This window comes from Loxodonta africana, chromosome 12, assembly GCF_030014295.1.
Source record: "Loxodonta africana isolate mLoxAfr1 chromosome 12, mLoxAfr1.hap2, whole genome shotgun sequence".
In the NCBI taxonomy this organism is placed as follows: Eukaryota; Metazoa; Chordata; class Mammalia; order Proboscidea; family Elephantidae; genus Loxodonta; species Loxodonta africana.
Window position 1 is genome coordinate 92,838,010 of NC_087353.1, and position 16,903 is coordinate 92,854,912.

The window sequence follows — 16,903 nt, forward strand, 5'->3', positions numbered from 1 at the left end:
CAGCCTCCCCCTTCATGTGGCCTTTCCCTCTTTCTTTCTCTTATAAGGACTTCTGTCATTGAATTGAGGGCCCACCCTAATCCAGGATGATCTCACCTCGAGATCCTTAATTATGTCTGCAAAGACCCTTTGTTCAAATGAAGTCACCTTCACTGGTTCTGGGGTTTAGGACACGGACATAGCGTTCTATGTGTCAGGCGTCGTCGTAAATTCTTACGTGATTTAAAAAACCAGCTGGCGCCGAGTCGCTTCTGTGCATCAGGGTAGAACTGTGCTCCACAGGATTTTCAATGGTGGATTTTTGGAAGTGAATCACCAGGTCTTTCTTCCAAGGTGCCTCTGGGTGGACTGAAACCACCAACCTTTTGGTTAGCAGCCAAGTGGGTTAACCATCTACAACACCCAGGGACTACTCAACGTGATTTAGCCAGGGCTTTGAACTGGTTCATTCTGGTTTGAAGGAGCACACATGATGTGCCAACTTGGAGAGCAATTGAGCAGCATCTGGTAGAACTTAAGGTGCCTGTGCCCTGGGGCCCAGCAATCTCACTCCCCCTCCCCCAAATCTTCCCCCAAAGGAGTACACCCCTGTGTTCAAGCAGGTGGTGTGTCTAGAAAGCCCTGAAATGCCCAAGGGGGTTGTTGTTGAGTGCCATCGAGCTGATTTTGACTCATAATGACCCCATGCGACAGAGTAGAAGTGCCCCATAGGGTTTTCTAGGCATTAATCTTTACAGAAGCAGATTGCCAGGTCCTTTCTCCCACAGAGCCACTGGTGGGTTTGAACCACAAGCCTTTTGGTTAGCAGCTGAGTGCCTAACCATTGCGCCATCAGGTTAAGCAAATGGGGTAAGCAAACTGCCCTGCATTTTCATTTAGAACATCCCATAGCTGTTAAAGAGAATGAGGTAGACTCATTTGTGCAGCAGATGGCCTCCAACCCACATTGTGGGATGAGAAAAGCAAGTTGAGGAATGCTAGCTATATTCTGCTACCATTTACATAAAAAACCCAAAGCCAGACCCACAAAACGGCCGTAGATCTCTCTAGCTATATATCTACAGTCGATTCTCGTTACTTGTGGTCTTTATGTTCTATAAGAGGCATTGGTGGTTCAGAGGCAGAATTCTCGCTTCCCATTTAGGAGACCCAGGTTCGATTTCTGGGCAATGTACCTCACGTGCAGCCACCTCCCCTCTGTCTGGAGAGACTTATGTGTTGCTGAGATGCTGAAAATTTTCAGCCAAGCTTCCAGACTAGAGATGGACTAGGAAGAATGGCCTGGCAATTGACTTCCAAAAAATGAGCCAGTGAAAACTCTATGGATCACAACAGTCCAATCCCATTTTACATGGGATTTCCATGAGTTGGGGGGCTGACTGAATGGCAGCTAATCACAGCAACATGTCTATAAAGTAACCAAGAACACTGAATTAGTGAATACTGAACCATTGCTCCAGGGGAAATACAGGGTTAAGCTCCTGCAAGCTTCTGGTCACAACATTTTTGTCAACTGGTCAATATATGACATTGTTTTAGGTGTATTTCTATTTAAAAACATTATTTAATATATATTATTGACTCATTAACATTGAACTCAAGGCCAGCAGTACTGTAATTCATGCCTAAAGGAGGCTCATCTCACGTGCCTCATGGCCTTCTCGTGCTTCGGCAGTCTAGCCAACACTTTAGTACTTACCCGTGGGTCATTTTAAACAGTGAAATTACCAATAAAAAGTGCAAAGCCGTGGCACTAAATAGACTGAGAAAAGAACACTTGTTTTCAGTATGAGAGCTGAAATAAGAAGGCAGAATATTGCCTTGTTTTTCGATCTCAGCTGGGAACATGCACCATCAGGCAACTAATTTTCGACCGCTCTGTGCATGTCTGCAAGTGCCCACAAAAGCTCCACAAGTATTGATTCGAGGGTTACAAATAAATTCGCCAAAACAAATGTAAATAATGAGAATTGACTGTATGTACAAAATTGCACAGAGAAAGATCCTGAAAGATATAAATGATAGCCGTGGTTACCTGTGTGTGAGGGGAACTGGGATGGGGGAGGAGATCAGATGATCAAGAGGTCTGTTAACCCTTGATGTGTCTTTGTTTATGACTAAACATGTTCACATGCTACTTGTATGATGTGTTGCTTTTAAAAAATGCTTTATTCATGGGCAGCACCAACTAGATCTGACCTTGGCCCCATGACCTGCCCCACAGGTCAAACGCAACCTGCTAAATGTCTCCTACCACATCGCCCAGTACACAGATGTCATCTCAGACCTGCGCAGGGAGATCGAGCACCTCAAGTCAAAAATTGAGAAGCAGGAGAAAGAGAAGAGGAGTGAGCCCAACACCCGGGATGCGCAAGGTACTGCCTCACTACACCTGTACCTCCCCTGTCCCAGCCATCTGCCATCCTTACCCAGGACCTTGTGTAGGTGGCCCATCCCCAGACCCATTGCCTCTCCTCACCCAAGGGCCTGTTGTGCGACCCACTCTGCACATCTGCACCAGACAATTACCTGGTTATGACATCTGGGTTCAGTTCCAACTTGGGCACTGTCTCCCTGTGTGACCCCAGGCAGCCCCTGACCCCATGGCCTTTAGTGTCCTCACCTGAAAAATACAGGGATTGAACTGTTTCCTCCACTTTTCTCCTTTCTACCTTTTTTTAAAAATTCTTGCATGCCTACTGTTTTTGGTTTTTGTTCCCCCAAAAGCAGTTTCACTTAGGCCTCTTTTTTGGATTGTAGAGCATGTCATAGTTTCACCACAAAATGATAAAATCAATCAGTAAGTTAAAAATGTACCCTTAAAAACACCTAGAAGAAACCCAAGTGAAATATATGTTATGTATATTATTATGTATTATTTTATAACACTATACGTATATATTATGTTACATTATTAATATATATTTTAAAATATATTAAAAAATAAAACTAGTTGCTGTAGAGTTGTTTCCAACCCATGACAACCCCTTGTATGTCAGAGTAGAACTATGTTCCATCCATCAACCACCCATCTACCCATCCAGGCATCCATCCATTCGTTCATCCATCCATCCACTCATCCATTTATCCATCCACCCATTTAGCCATCTGCTTACCTGTTCATCCATCCATCCATCTGCCCATCCACCCATCCACCTATCCACCCACCCACCCACCCACGCACCCTCCCTCCCTCCCACCCACCCTTCCACCTACCCACCCTTCCACCCATCCTTCCTTCCATCCTTCCATTCACCCATCTCTCCGTCTCCCATGGGCCAGACCCCACTTGGTGGGCAGTACAAAGATCGGCGCTGAGTTGGACGGCACTGCTCCTAGTGCAGTTGGCTCTCTTCCCGCCCACAGTCACGATCCCCCCGAATGACACTGAGGAGGAGCGCCGCTTGCAGATGAACAAGATCCGGGCCCAGCTCATCGGAGCCTTCAAAGAGCAGATGGAGATGCGGCACAGCCTGGTGGAGCTTGAGAATACCAACATCGAGCTGCACATTGACACTTCCCGCCACCTGCTGACCATTGCGGAGTGAGTGTGCCTGCCCACGGGGCACCACCAGGGCCCCAGAGCTGTCCATCCTGGTGGGGAAGGGAGGCCAGCAGGGGCCACTGGTGGGAGCTCCTTTCACTGCTGCTGTCCAGCTACCCCCTACTGCCTGTAGGTCCCCAAGGGACTTTAGCCAGGACACTCTCTCAACCCACGTAGGAAAGAAATTTATTTTCTCACAGTTCAGGAAGCTAGAAGTCCGAACTCAGGGTGCTGGCTTTAGAGGAAGGCTCTCTGTTCAGTTGGGAAAAATCCTTGTCTCAGCTTCTTAAGCATTCTTGTCGGCTTCTTTCGGTCCCTTGGTGACGTCCATGTGACATCTGTTTCCCCCCATTTGTGCTTGCATGATTCTGTGCCTAATTTGCTCCTTTTGTATCTCAAAAGTGATTAGGTTTAAGACACACCCTACACTGATGTGGCCTTATTAACATAACAGAGAAAACCATACTCCCAAATGGGATCACATCCACAGGTGGGGGTTAGGATTCCAACACATATTTTGGGGGACACAGTTCAATCCATGATGCTTCCTATTCACACCTACAGTGCGTGCTTCCTTGTAGAGGGAGCATGTCATTTCTCACCCAAACAGGGACACATTGGAGACGGAAGAGGGGAGCTGTTAACAGTCATGCTGGGACGATCGATGTCGCCTGGGACTGTTTGGGCAAGCTGGAACATAGGTTTACTCCACTTACGAGTAACTTAAAACTTAGTGCAGGGATTGGAGCCCCAGTCTCCTTTCCCCCCCCTCCCCCACTTCTCCCCATGTTTCTCCTCCTCCTCCTTCTTCCTCTCTCTCTCTCTTTTTTAATTACACAAGAAGTATGATATCAAAGATATCTGAAGAGTTCTAAATAAAAACAAATGCTGTCTTTGGGTTTGTCACAATCGCATTCATTTTCAGCTGCACGCTGTCTTTGTCCTTGTTTCCTTCTAGTCCTGGGTCATGCGCGGCTTCTGCGTGATCCTCACTAGCGTTTAGATACCATGTAGCCCCTAACAGGCGTGTTCGGAGGTTTGATCATGCGTCACAGTCCATCCTCATACACCTCCCGGTGCACATACTGCTGGGATCATAGGCTTACAGCTGGGGAAACTGAGGCTCCAAGGGGGTCAGCTTCTGTAGGTGGAGAGCCAACGTCACCCAGGCGGCAAGGGGCGGTTCTGGGCTTTGAAGCTGGCTGCAGACGCCTGCCCGTAACCACTCAGTGATCCTGCCACAGATGTCTGCCGTTGGTGTTTCATTCCAATTGGTGTTCATACCTTCTCTTTAATGTTCAAGAGATCTAACTGTAGACCCAGCGCTGCCCGCTTCCATGCCCATGCCTGAGGGAGGGCCAGCTGGGCTGGCGGGGCCCGAGGTGCAGCTTATCCAGCTTTGGACGCACTGGCCTCTGACCACTCTCTTGTGGCCGCAGCTGGGAGCGGGAGAAGACCCACCATATGCACAGGGAACGGCCCCACGGGGACGAGGAGCCACCGGAGGCCGACACGGAGGGTGACGAGGGCGAGTCTGCGGAGCCACACGAGGTGGCCCTAGCCAGAGAAGAGATCAACATGCTTCTAGCTGAGCAGCGGAAAACAGCTGTCCTCAAGGTAGGGGCAACGAGACAGACACCCGTTGAAGGTAACCTCAGTTATGATAAGATGCCACGTCACTTGTTGGTCCCTGACCCTTTGTGACCCTGACCTCTTCCACTCCTGCAACAGCCCCACAGGGTAAGACTGATCATGGCCATTTTATAGATGAGATGACTGAGGCTTAGAGCAATCACGTGAGTTGTCCCACATCCCCAGAGCAGGACCGGCCTGGTATCAGAGTCATGACTGGACCCACGGCTGCAGAGGCATTGTACAGGGCAGAAGGCCATGGGGGCAGAGAAGCCAGTGGTCATGGAGATGGACGTGAGTGGCACTGTGGTGTCCACCGAGACCCCATGCCTCCCTCACCTTATGTGATGGACAGCTGGCCACTAACCTCCGGAATGGCCAGGCCTCAGCTTCCAACAGTGCCTTGGCAGTTACCCAAGGGGCACAGCCAGAAGGAAGCCCGCACTCAAGTCTCTTCTGTGGAGGATGTTTATTTTTGCTTTCTAAGAAGAGCTGGCTATTTACATAGTAGATATTTCTCTAATCTCTAGTTACTTAATAGTTTCACTTCAGAGAAATGACAGGGCTGGCCCTTGATGGAGAAGGAGAGGGAAGAAACTGCAGTGGAACTGGGTGCTATTTCAGCCCATTAGCTAAGTGTCTGCAGGTATATTTTCAGGAGGTGGAGAACATGTCTGATGATGTCATGGTGTTATAAGCAGGTGGCATTAATTTCACCTAAAGCTCTGTAGCCAAACAAGAGCCTCTTGGACGTGATTGTGTCTGCCCTCAGCAATTCAGATGACGTGTTTTCACCTCAAAAGCCCTATAACCTTTAACAATGAGAAAACATGTTTTGCACAGACCAGTCATGTGCATATGCAAGAAAGCGTGACCTTCAAGAGCCAGATTTTGATGCTGCTATGCAATGTAGTATACAGATGACAAGTCCATTAGTTAATTCATTAGTTAATGAAAGCAAACACATGTTTCAAGTGTTAAGCTCAAGGCCAGGCCCCAGGGACATAACGATGACAAGACACTCTTTGACTTCCGCTCTAATGGGGAAAGACACACACATCCCACTACAATTCCATAATGGTGGCACAGGAAACACAATGCGAGGGAGCTAGAGGAGGAAGCTTCTATCCAGCCTGGGAGTCGGGGCAGACTTGAGCAAGAAGGCCACATTGGAGCGGCATCTTGGAGGACAGTAGGGTCCTGTTAGGTCAGCTGAACCCATCTCCTCCCAGAGTGCCACCCTATCAATTCCAGATGAAGAAGAGGGCTGGGACTGTCCTCCTTGGCTGCACTGGAAATTGTTACCCACCCCATTCCTGCAGAGCCCCTGGGTGATGCATGGGGTTAACATGCTTTGCTGCTAACCAAGAGGTTGGAGGTTTGAGTTCACCCAGAGATGCCTCAGAAGAAAGGCTCCAAAAAATCACAGCCTTGAAAACCCTACAGAGTATAGTTCTAGTCTGCACACATGGGAGCGACATGAGTCAGAATCGACTCTGATGGCAACTAGTTGGTTACCGGACCACATTTTGTTTACCCGTTCATTTGTTGATGGCCACCTGGGCTATTTCTACATTTTGGCAATTGTGAATAATGCTGAAGTGAACATTGGTGTGCAGGTATCTGTTTGAGTCCCTGCTTTCAGGTCTTTTCGGTACATACACAGGAGCAGAATTGCTGGGTTGTATGGTAATCCAATGTCTAACTTTTTGAGCAACCACCAAACTGTTTTCCACAGTGGCTGTACTAGCTTACAATCCCACCAGAATTGGATGAGGGTTCCAGTTTCTCCACGTCTTCACCAACACTTACTATTTCCTGCTTTATGATAACAGCCACCCCAGTGGGGGTGAAGTGGCATCTTATTGTGGTTTGGACTTGCATTTCCCTGGTGGCATCTTTTCACGTGCTTGTGGCCCGTTGGCATATCTCCTTGGGGGAAACGTCTGCCCTAACTCATGGTCTCTTTGTCAGGCGGGGCTGGAGCAGCGCCTGGTGAACGCCAAGAAGAAGGCCTCGGAGATGGAGAAGCTGCTGCCCAGGCAGGCCATCAACGAGGACCAGCGGGAGGTGCTGAGGCTCCTGTGCCGTGCTCACGAGCTAGAGGTGGAGAACACGGAGCTGCAGGCCAACAACCTGTACCGGAAGAACCTGCTGTGTCAGAAGGACTTCGTCATCCAACGCTACCACCAGCACCGGCTGCTCTGCGAGCAGATTATCCAGGACCAGCGGCAGCTCATCCAGGGTGAGTCACCACATGTCACCCAGGCACTGGGGTCTTTTTCTTAAGATATATATTTTTTTAATTTAGTAAAATGTTGTTGGGTGCCATCCAGTCGATTCTGACCCATAATAACCCCATGTGACAGAACAGAACTGCCTCGTAGGGTTTTCTAGGCTGCAGTCTTTACAGAAACAGATCTCCAGGCCTTTCTCCTGTGCAGTCACTGGTTAGGTTTGAACCGCCAGCCTTTTAGTTAGCAGTCGTAGCTCTTAACCGCTTGCCAGTAGGGCTCCATTTAGTATGTTTTAAAATCAGGAAGTGTGAGTCCTCCTACTTTATTCTTCTCTTTCAGTGTTTTAGCTATTCAGGGCCTCTTGCCATTCCATACAAAGTTAAGAATTGTTTTTTTTTTATTTCTGTAAAGAAGGCTGTTGGAATTTTGATCGGGAGTACATTGAATCTATAGATTGCTTTGGGTAGTATTGACATCTTAACAATATTAAGTCTTACAATCCATGAACATGGACTATCTTTCCATTTATTTAAGTTTTCCTTAATCTCTTTCAGCAGTGTTTTATAGTTTTCATTGTGCTTAGATTTATTCCTGGGGATTTTATTCTCTTAGATACTGTTGTAAATGAAATTGCTTCCCATTTTCCTTTCAGATTTCTCATTGCTGGTGTATAGAAGCCCAACTATTTTTTGTTTGTGGACCATGTACCCTACAACTTTGCTAAATTCCTCTACTAGCTCTAGAAGTTTTCTTTTGGACTCTTTGGGATTTTCTACTGTCTTTTTAACAAGTGTCCAGTGATGGACGTTTTGCCTGATTTTGCTTTTGTGGGGGTGGTGCATCCCACCCAGCCCCTTCTAACCTCTGCTTTTCCCACTCCCAAAGATGGCGGACTCCCAGTGCCAGACCCCCTGGACAAGCAGTACCGCCTATACTCACAAGAGCTGGACGAGGGCACGCTCAACCGCCTGCTGCTGCTACACTCGCTGATGGCCAGCGCCCTCCGCGTGAGTCCCACCGCCAACCCTAGCTCTCACCACCCTGGCCTCAGCGCCACTCAGTCCTTCTCTGGGCCCTGGCCTGCAGTGGCTACAATGTGTACTGGGCTATGGGGGATGGAAAGAGGGAACTTGGGAACATACCATGTCTCAGCGTCCTGTGGCTGCTGTAACAGAAATACCATAGTTCTGGAGGCTGGAAGTCCAAATCAGTCCATCAGCTCTAGGGGAGGGTCCTTCCTTGTCAGTAGCCGCAGTGTTCCTGGTCATTCCTTGGCTTGTAGTTGGTTCCTCGCATGGCTTCTTCCCTCATGTGTGTCTCTGTCTATTCTGGTCTTCTTATAACTCATAGATGGGATTAGGTTTAGAACCCACCATACTTCATATGTCCTTATAAATATGTGAAAGAAAACCTCTATTGCCAAACAGGGTCACAGTTACAGGAACATGGGTTAGGATTGCAACACGTAATTTTGGGGTACACAAACCATAACAGTAGGTGTCATCTCGCCTACATGCTCATGTACCTTTAGCATAAATGTCCACGGGTGGAAGTTCTGGGTCAAGGGCTGTGTGTCTTTAGAATTCTCATCAGTGTTGCCAAATGTCTCTCCATAGGGGCAGTACCACTTTATACACCTGTTATTGTTGTTGTTGGGTTCTGTCAAGTGGATTCCGACTAATAGCGACCCCACGTGACAGAGTAGAAATGCCCCATAGGGTATCCTAGGCTGTGAACTTCATGGGAGCAGATCTCCCACAGAGCCGCTGGTGGGTTCGAACTGCCCGCCTTTTGGTTAGCAGCTGAGCGCTTAACCATTGCACCACTAGGGCTCCTCTTTATACAACTATTGATCGCAATATGCCTGTGTCCCCACTACCTTCTCTCTTTCCATTGTTTTCAGATTTCGTCAATCCAATAGGTGTGCCAAGATTTCTTGGTGCCCAGAGGCCCAAATTTTTTCATGATTGGCTTCTAATTAAATTGAATTCAAACATACTTTTTCATTGTAAACAATGAGTTTTTTTGGCCTTGCTTAGAAACTATGTGTCTCAGACTTAACAAACCCAGCTTACCCTGATTCCCCTCCCCAAACATAACCCCTCTAGTAGGCTCACATAAACTTGCTCCCTGCAGGCCTCAATGTACTACTTCAGAAACCTAAGGGCTCACTGTGGGAAACTACCAGTGCTTGCCACACCTACAACCCTGTGCCCCGAGATGGTGGTGCCCAGCTTTCTCTCTCTCCTCCGGGCCTCTGTCCCCTGCCGGCCAGCCTTCTTCCTGAAGCACTGAACTCCCTTCTGTGCATCCCCTTATCAGCTGTGTCACTGTCCCATTGTCGTGGAATCGATTCTGACTCATAGGAACCCTATAGGACAGAGTAGAACTGCCCCATAGGGTTTCCAAGGCTGTAATCTTTATGGAAGTAGACTGCCATATCTTTCTCCCATGGAGTGTCTGGTAGGTTTGAACCACTGACCTTTCGGTTAGCAGCCAAGCATTTAACTACTGTGCCACCAGGGCTCCTTAGGGCATTATGGTAACTGCTATATCCCCAGAGATCCCTGCTTTAGGTTAGTAGCAGCTACTAACCTCAAGGTTGGAGGTTTGAGCCCGCCCAATGGTACCACGGAAGAAAAGACCTGGCAGTGTGCTTCTATAAAGATTACAGCCAAAAAAACCGTACAGAGCAGTTCTACTCTGTCACGCTGGGCATCATCATGAGTCAGAATCGATGTCATAGGAACTAACAACAACAACATCCCCACCTGTTCCCTCTGCACTCACCATTTCTGTGAACACCGTACGTGGCTTCCAGCTGCCAGACCCCACTTGGTCCTCCTGGGACAGGACAGAAATGCTGGAGAGTTAACCCTCCCTGGAAGCCCTCAACCCATGACTGACAGAGCTGGGTAGGTCAGCCCTCACCCCCCTCATCTCTGGGCTGTGAGGTGTTGAGGTGTGTGCCCCACATTGTCGCCCAGGATTCCCCTGTGGGTTTAAGCCCTCGTTGCACACAGTGGTAACCTATTCACTAATGTACCCTTCATTGGCTTCCTACCCTTCCCTGTCTCACATCCCCACCCTCCTACAGTGTTTCCTAGGACCAAGCCCCAAATAAATTGCTTCATTCTTGTCTCAGATGCCGTTGCTTCTGAGGAATCCATCCCTCACCTCTGTTTCCCAAGTCTCCATTTCCTCCCTGTAAGATTGGGATGGAACCCCTGGGTGGTACAAATGATGAATGCTCTCAGCCACGACTGAAAGGTTGGGGGTTTGAGTCCACCCAGAGGCACCTCAGAAGAAAGGCCTGGTGATCTACTTCCTAAGAATCAGCCCTTGAAAACCCTGTGGAGCACAGTCCTGCTCTGGTACACATGGGCTCCCCAGGAGTTAGAGTTGACTGGAAGGCAAGGAGTTTTTCTTTTTAAGATTGGGCTGGAAATAATTCCAACCTCATAGGGGTGTTGTGAGGATCAAATGTCTGACACTTTGTCAGTGCTCAAAAGAAGGTTCACGGCTCCGTGTACTTGACCTCCAGCTAAGCTGGGTCATGATCAGGCCAGCCGGGCAGTTTCCCATGGGGCGCAGTTTGAGGGGCAGGAGAATCTGACCAACATTGTGAGGAGGCGGAGAACACTGTAATCACCAGAACCCCTCTCAGGGATAACCGGGGGGCTGGAGGTCACACTTGGATTAGCCACTGGAGTTGGCAGCAAGGCCCTAAGAGATAAGCTTTAGTGGAACCTCAGTGTGAGGAGGTCTGAGGCTTGCAGGGTGGGATGTGCAGTTTGGGGCAGAGGGGACCTGCTGGGGCCGTTGGGGGTTGGCACCATCCTCTCCATCCTCTGGCCCTCTAAAGAGCGCAGCTTTTTTTTTTTTTTTTTTTAATTTTTATTGTGCTTTAAGTGAAAGTTTACAAATCAAGTCGGACTCTCTCATACAAAAATTTATAAACACCTTGCTATATACTCCTAATTGCTCTCCCCCTAATGAGACAGCACACTCCTTCCCTCCACTCTCTCTTTTCATGTCCGTCCGGCCAGCTTCTGACCCACTCTGCCCTCTCATCTCCCCTCCAGACAGGAGATGCCCACATAGTCTCATGTGTCTATTTAATCCAAGAAGCTCATTCTTCCCCGGGATCATTTTCTATCCCATAGTCCAGTCCAATCCCTGTCTGAAGAGTTGGCTTTGGAAATGGTTCCAGTTTTGGGCTAACAGGTCTGGGGACCATGACCTCTGGGGTCCCTCTAGTCTCAGTCAGACCATTAAGTCTGGTCTTTTTAAGAGAATTTGAGGTCTGCATCCCACCATTCTCCTGCTCCATCAGGGAGCAGGGCAGTCATTGGCGGTAGCCAGGCACATCTAGTTCTTTCAGTCTCAGGCTAATATAATCTCTGGTTTATGTGGCCCTTTTGTCTCTTGGGCTCATCTTTACCTTATGTCTTTGGTGTTCATCATTCTCCGTTGCTCCATGTGGGTTGAGACCAATTGATGCATCTTAGATGGCCACTTTCTAGTGTTTAAGACCCCAGATGCCACTCACCAAAGTGGAATGCAAAATGTTTTCTTAATACATTTTGTTATGCCAATTGACCTAGGTGTCCCCTGAAACCATGGTCCCCAGACCCCCGTCCCTGCTACCCTGGACTTTGAAGCATTTGGCTGTATTCAGGAAATGTCTTTGCTTTTTTTTTAAGTCCAGTTGCTCTGACCCCTTCTGTATTGTCTGGTGTCTTTCCCTTCACCTAAAATAGTTCTTGTCTACCGTCTAATTAGTGAATGTCCCTCTCTCTCCCTCCCCATCCTCGTAACCATCAGGGAATATTTTCTTCTGTGTTTAAACTTTTTCTTGAGTGTTTATGATAGTGGTCTTATACAATATTTGTTCTTTGGCAGCTGACTAATTAATTTCACTCAGCATAATGCCTTCAGATTCCTCCATGTTAGGTTTCACAGATTCATCATTGTTCTTAATCATTGCATAGTATTGCATTATGTGAATATACTGTAATTTATTTATCCATTCATCCATTGATGGGCACCTTGGTCGCTTCCAACTTTTTGCCATTGAAAACAGTGCTGCAATGAACATAGGTGTGCATATATCTGTTCATGTGAAGGCTCTTATTTCTCTAGGATATATTCCAAGGAGTGGAATTGCTGGATAGTATGTTAGTTATATTTCTAGCTTTTTAAGGAAGCGCCGAATCGATTTCCGAAGTGGTTGTACCACCAGCAGTGTGTAAGTGTTTCAGTCTCTCCACAACTTCTCCAATGTTTCTTATTTGTGTTTTTTGGATTAATGTCAGCCTTGTTGGGGTGAGATGGTATTGCCCATTTTTTACTTGAATTATTTGTCTTTTTGTTGTAGAGGTGTTGGATTTTCCTATAGATTTTCAAGATGAGACCTTTGTTGGATATGTCATAGCCAAATTTTTTTTCCCAGACTGTAGATTCTCTTTTTACTCTTGTGGTGAAGTCTTTGATGAGCACAAGTCTTTAATTTTTAGGAGCTCCCAGTTATCTCAATTATCTTCTGGTGTTTGTGCACTGTTAGTTATGGTTTGTATGGTATTTATGCCATGTGTTAGGGCCCCTAGCATTGTCCCCATTTTTTCTTACATGTTCTTTATTGTTTTAGGTTTTATATTTAGGTCTTTGATCCATTTTGAGTTAGTTTTTGTGTATGGTGTGAGGTATGGGTCTTGTTTCATTTTTTTACAGATGGGCATCCAGTTTTGTCAGCACCATTTGTTAGGGGGACTGTCTTTTCCTCATTTAGTGGACGTTGGTCCTTTGTCAAAGATCAGCTGTCCATAGGTGGATGGATTTACATCTGGGTTCTCAATTCTGTTCTATTGGTCAATGTGTCTGTTATTGTACCAGTGCCAGGATGTTTTAACTACCACGGCTGTATAGTAGGTTCTGAGATTAGGTAGTGTGAGGCCTCCTACTTTGCTCTTTTTCTTCAATAATGCTTTGCTTATCTGGGGCCTCTTTCCTTTCCATATAAAATTGGTGATTAGTTTTTCCGTCTCTATGTTAAAGAATGCTGTTGGTATTTGGATTGGGATTGCATTATATCTGTAGATCACTGTGGGTAGAATTGATATTTTCACAATGTAGAGTATTCCTCTCCATGAGTATGGTATGTTTTTCTATTTACGTAAGTCTATTTTGGTTTCCTGCAGCAGTGTTTTATAGTTTTCTTTGTATCGGTCTTTTACGTCCCTGGTTAGATTTATTCCCAAATATTTTATCTTATTAGGGGCTATTATAAATCGTAGTGTTTTCCTGATTTCCTTTTTGAAGTTCTAAGAGCACAACTTTTTCAACGAGCATTTAAAGATGATTGGTTTGAAGGAATGCCTAAGGGTCCAGTGGCTCTGGTCTTGTTGTGACCAACCTGCAGGCTTTTGAGGGCACTCTGACCAGGACTTCCTGGGCAAACAGGTGTCTCCTCGTGCAAGGGCCGAGGTTACACTTTAATGGTCTATTGGGATTACAGTTCGCAGCACAGCCTTTCTGTCTCTGAGGGAAGTGAGTTAATGAGCTCACGTGCAGGCCTCCCTGCTGCAGTGGTTTCCTTTGGTGTTCCTGGCGGGGTGGCGGGAAGGACAGGAGCCTTCCCGTGCCTCCTTGGGGATGCCCTGTTTGATGACACAGCCTGCATGTGTCCTTGCTAGCCTCACGCAGCTCCGCTGTCTGCTCCCAGGATGGCTCTGTGCTGAATGTATCTCCCCCGCCAGAGGATTCCAGCCGAGACCAGCTGGACGACAGGAAGGACCTCCCGTGGGGCGCCCAGTTTGAGCTGCCGCCAATGCTGTTAGAGACAGACAGGTAACAAGCTTTCCTCCGCTCCTTACCTCAGGCATCTCCAAGTCTCCTTTCTCTTTCTCGGTACAGTTTTCCTGGAGTCAGCAGGGACTGGGATAAGGAACTAGAGGCCAGCAGATGCAAGTTCCAGGCCACAGCCACCATGTGACCCTGGGCACATCTCAGAGCCTCCTCCATTTCCTCATCTGTGAAATGGGTCTAAAAACCCCGTTCTTGCAGGATTGTTTTAAGAATCTTCAATATGTCCTTGTTGTTGTTAGTTGCTGTCAAGTCAGCTCTGACTCACAGCAACTCCATATGCAACAGAACAAATTGTTGCCTGGTCCTACATCTTCCTCGCTATTGTTGGCTTAAGTCCACTATTATGGCCACTGTGTGTTTTGAGTGCCTACCGTCCTTGGGGGCTTATCTCCCAGCAATGTATCAGATAATGGTCTGTTGTGATCCATAGGGTTTGCATTGGCTATTTTTCAGAAGTAGATTGCCAGGCCTTTATTCCTAGTCTGTCTCAGTCTGGAAGCTCCGCTGAGACCTGTCCACCATGGGTGACCCTGCTGGTATTTGAAATACTGCAGCATAGCTTCCAGCATTGTCGCAACGTGCAAGCCACCACAGTATGACAAACTGACGGATGAGTGGTGGAAATACGTCCTATCAGATGTTCAATATGTGGAGCAGTTATGTGGTTGGTAAGTTTTTTGTGTTTTTTTTTTTTAATTGTATTTTAGATGAAGGTTTACAGACCAAATTAGTTTCTCATTAAACAATTAATATACATACTGTTTTGTGACATTGGTTGCCAGCCCTACAACATGTCAACACCCTCCCCTTCTTGACCTTGGGTTCCCCGTTACCAGCTTCCCTGTCCCCTCCTGCCTTCTCATCCTTGCCCCTAGGCTCGTGTGCCCATTTAGCCTCATTTTGTTTTATGGGCCTGTCTAATCTTTGGCTGAAGTGTGAACCTCAAGAGCGACTTCATTACTGAGCTATAAGGGTGCCTGGGGGCCAGACTCTAGGGGTTTCTCCAGTCTCTGTCAGACCAGTAAGTCTGGCCTTTTTTTTTTTATTGTAAATTAGAATTTTGTTCTACATTTTTCTCCAGCTCTGTCTGGGACCCTCTATTGTGATCCCTATCAGAGCACTCAGTGGTGGTAGCTGGGCAGCACCTAGTTGTGCTGGACTCAGTCTGGTGGAGGCTTTGGTAGTTGTGGTCCATTAGTCCTTTGAACTAATCTTTCCCTTGTGTCTTTGGTTTTCTTCATTCCCTCTTGCTCCGGATGGGGTGAGACCAGTAGAGTATCTTAGATGGCCACTTGGAAGCTTTTAAGATGCCAGACACTACTCAGTGGTTGGGAAGTTTGATGCCAGAAATACCATTTACATTTTACATATACTTTAAAAAAAATTTTTAGTTTAGCATTAGCCACTTACTCCACCTTCAATGCTTCCTCCTGTCCTTTTTCTTCTTTTTACTTTGGTATTTTTGAACCAAAAATTAGACTAGTAAATTGAACACACCCATATAGTCATCACCTAGATTTGATCATTAACATTTCACCAGTTTATGTCAGAGATTTTTTGCTTACATATTTAAAGTAAAGTAAAACACAAACCCCCCACGTGTCTGTCAGTTTGTTGGACTGTGGGGGCTCACATGTTGCTGTGATGCTGGAAGCTATGCTACTGGTATTCAAATACCACCAGGGTCACCCACGGTGGACAGGTTTCAGCTGAGCTTCCAGACTAAGAATAAGAAGAAGGACCGGGCAGTCTACTTCTGAAAAGATTTAGCCAGTGAAAACCTTATGAATAGCAGCGGAACGTTGTTTGATATAGTGCCGGAAGATGAGACCCTCAGGTTAGAAGGCACTCAAAATACAAATAGGGAAGAGCTGCCTCCTCAAAGTAGAGTCAACCTTAATGACGTGGATGGGGTCAAGCTTTTGGGACCTTCATTTGCTGATGTGGCATGATTCAAAATGAGAAGAAACAGCTGCAAACATCCATTTAATAATCGGAATGTGGAACGTATGAAGTATGAATCGTCAAAAATGAAATGGAACATATAGGCATTGATATCCTAGGCATTAATTAGCTGAAATGAACTGGTATTGGCCATTTTGAATCAGACAATCATATGGTCTACTATGCTGGGAAGGACAACTTGAAGAGGAATGGTGTTGCATTCATCATCAAAAAGAACATTTCAAGATCTATCCTGAAGTACAACGCTGTCAGTGACAGGATAATATCCATAAGCCTGCAAGAAAGACCATCTAATGTGACTGTTATTCACATTTACACACCAACCACTAAGACCAAAGATAAAGAAATTGAAGATTTTTACCAACTTCTGCATTGATAATTACTGGAGATTGGAATGCGAAAGTTGGAAACAAAGAAGGATCTGTAGTGGAAAACATGGCCTTGGTGATAGAAATTATGCTGGAGATCGCATGATAGAATTTTGTAAGACCAATGACTTCATTGCAAATACCTTTTTTCACAAACATAAACAGTGACCAAACACTTGGACCTCGCCAGGTGAAATACACAGGAATCAAATCAACTACATCTGTGGGAAGAGATGACGGAAAACTCAATATCATCAGTCAGAAAAAGGCCAGGGGCCGACTGTGGAACA

General features: G+C 46.6%; 1 protein-coding gene across 1 annotated transcript in view; it reads left to right on the forward strand.

The window, feature by feature from the left end:
* Window positions 1-16,903, forward strand: part of LOC100655383 (kinesin-like protein KIF19) — a 59,480-nt gene that overhangs the window by 19,035 nt on the left and 23,542 nt on the right. Inside the window, exons 11-17 of the mRNA XM_023555835.2 lie at window positions 2,225-2,375; window positions 3,367-3,544; window positions 4,984-5,161; window positions 7,151-7,421; window positions 8,299-8,420; window positions 14,138-14,262; window positions 14,835-14,948. Of these exons, the coding sequence (XP_023411603.1) occupies window positions 2,225-2,375; window positions 3,367-3,544; window positions 4,984-5,161; window positions 7,151-7,421; window positions 8,299-8,420; window positions 14,138-14,262; window positions 14,835-14,948 (1,139 nt within the window). The remainder of the gene's footprint in view (window positions 1-2,224; window positions 2,376-3,366; window positions 3,545-4,983; window positions 5,162-7,150; window positions 7,422-8,298; window positions 8,421-14,137; window positions 14,263-14,834; window positions 14,949-16,903) is intronic.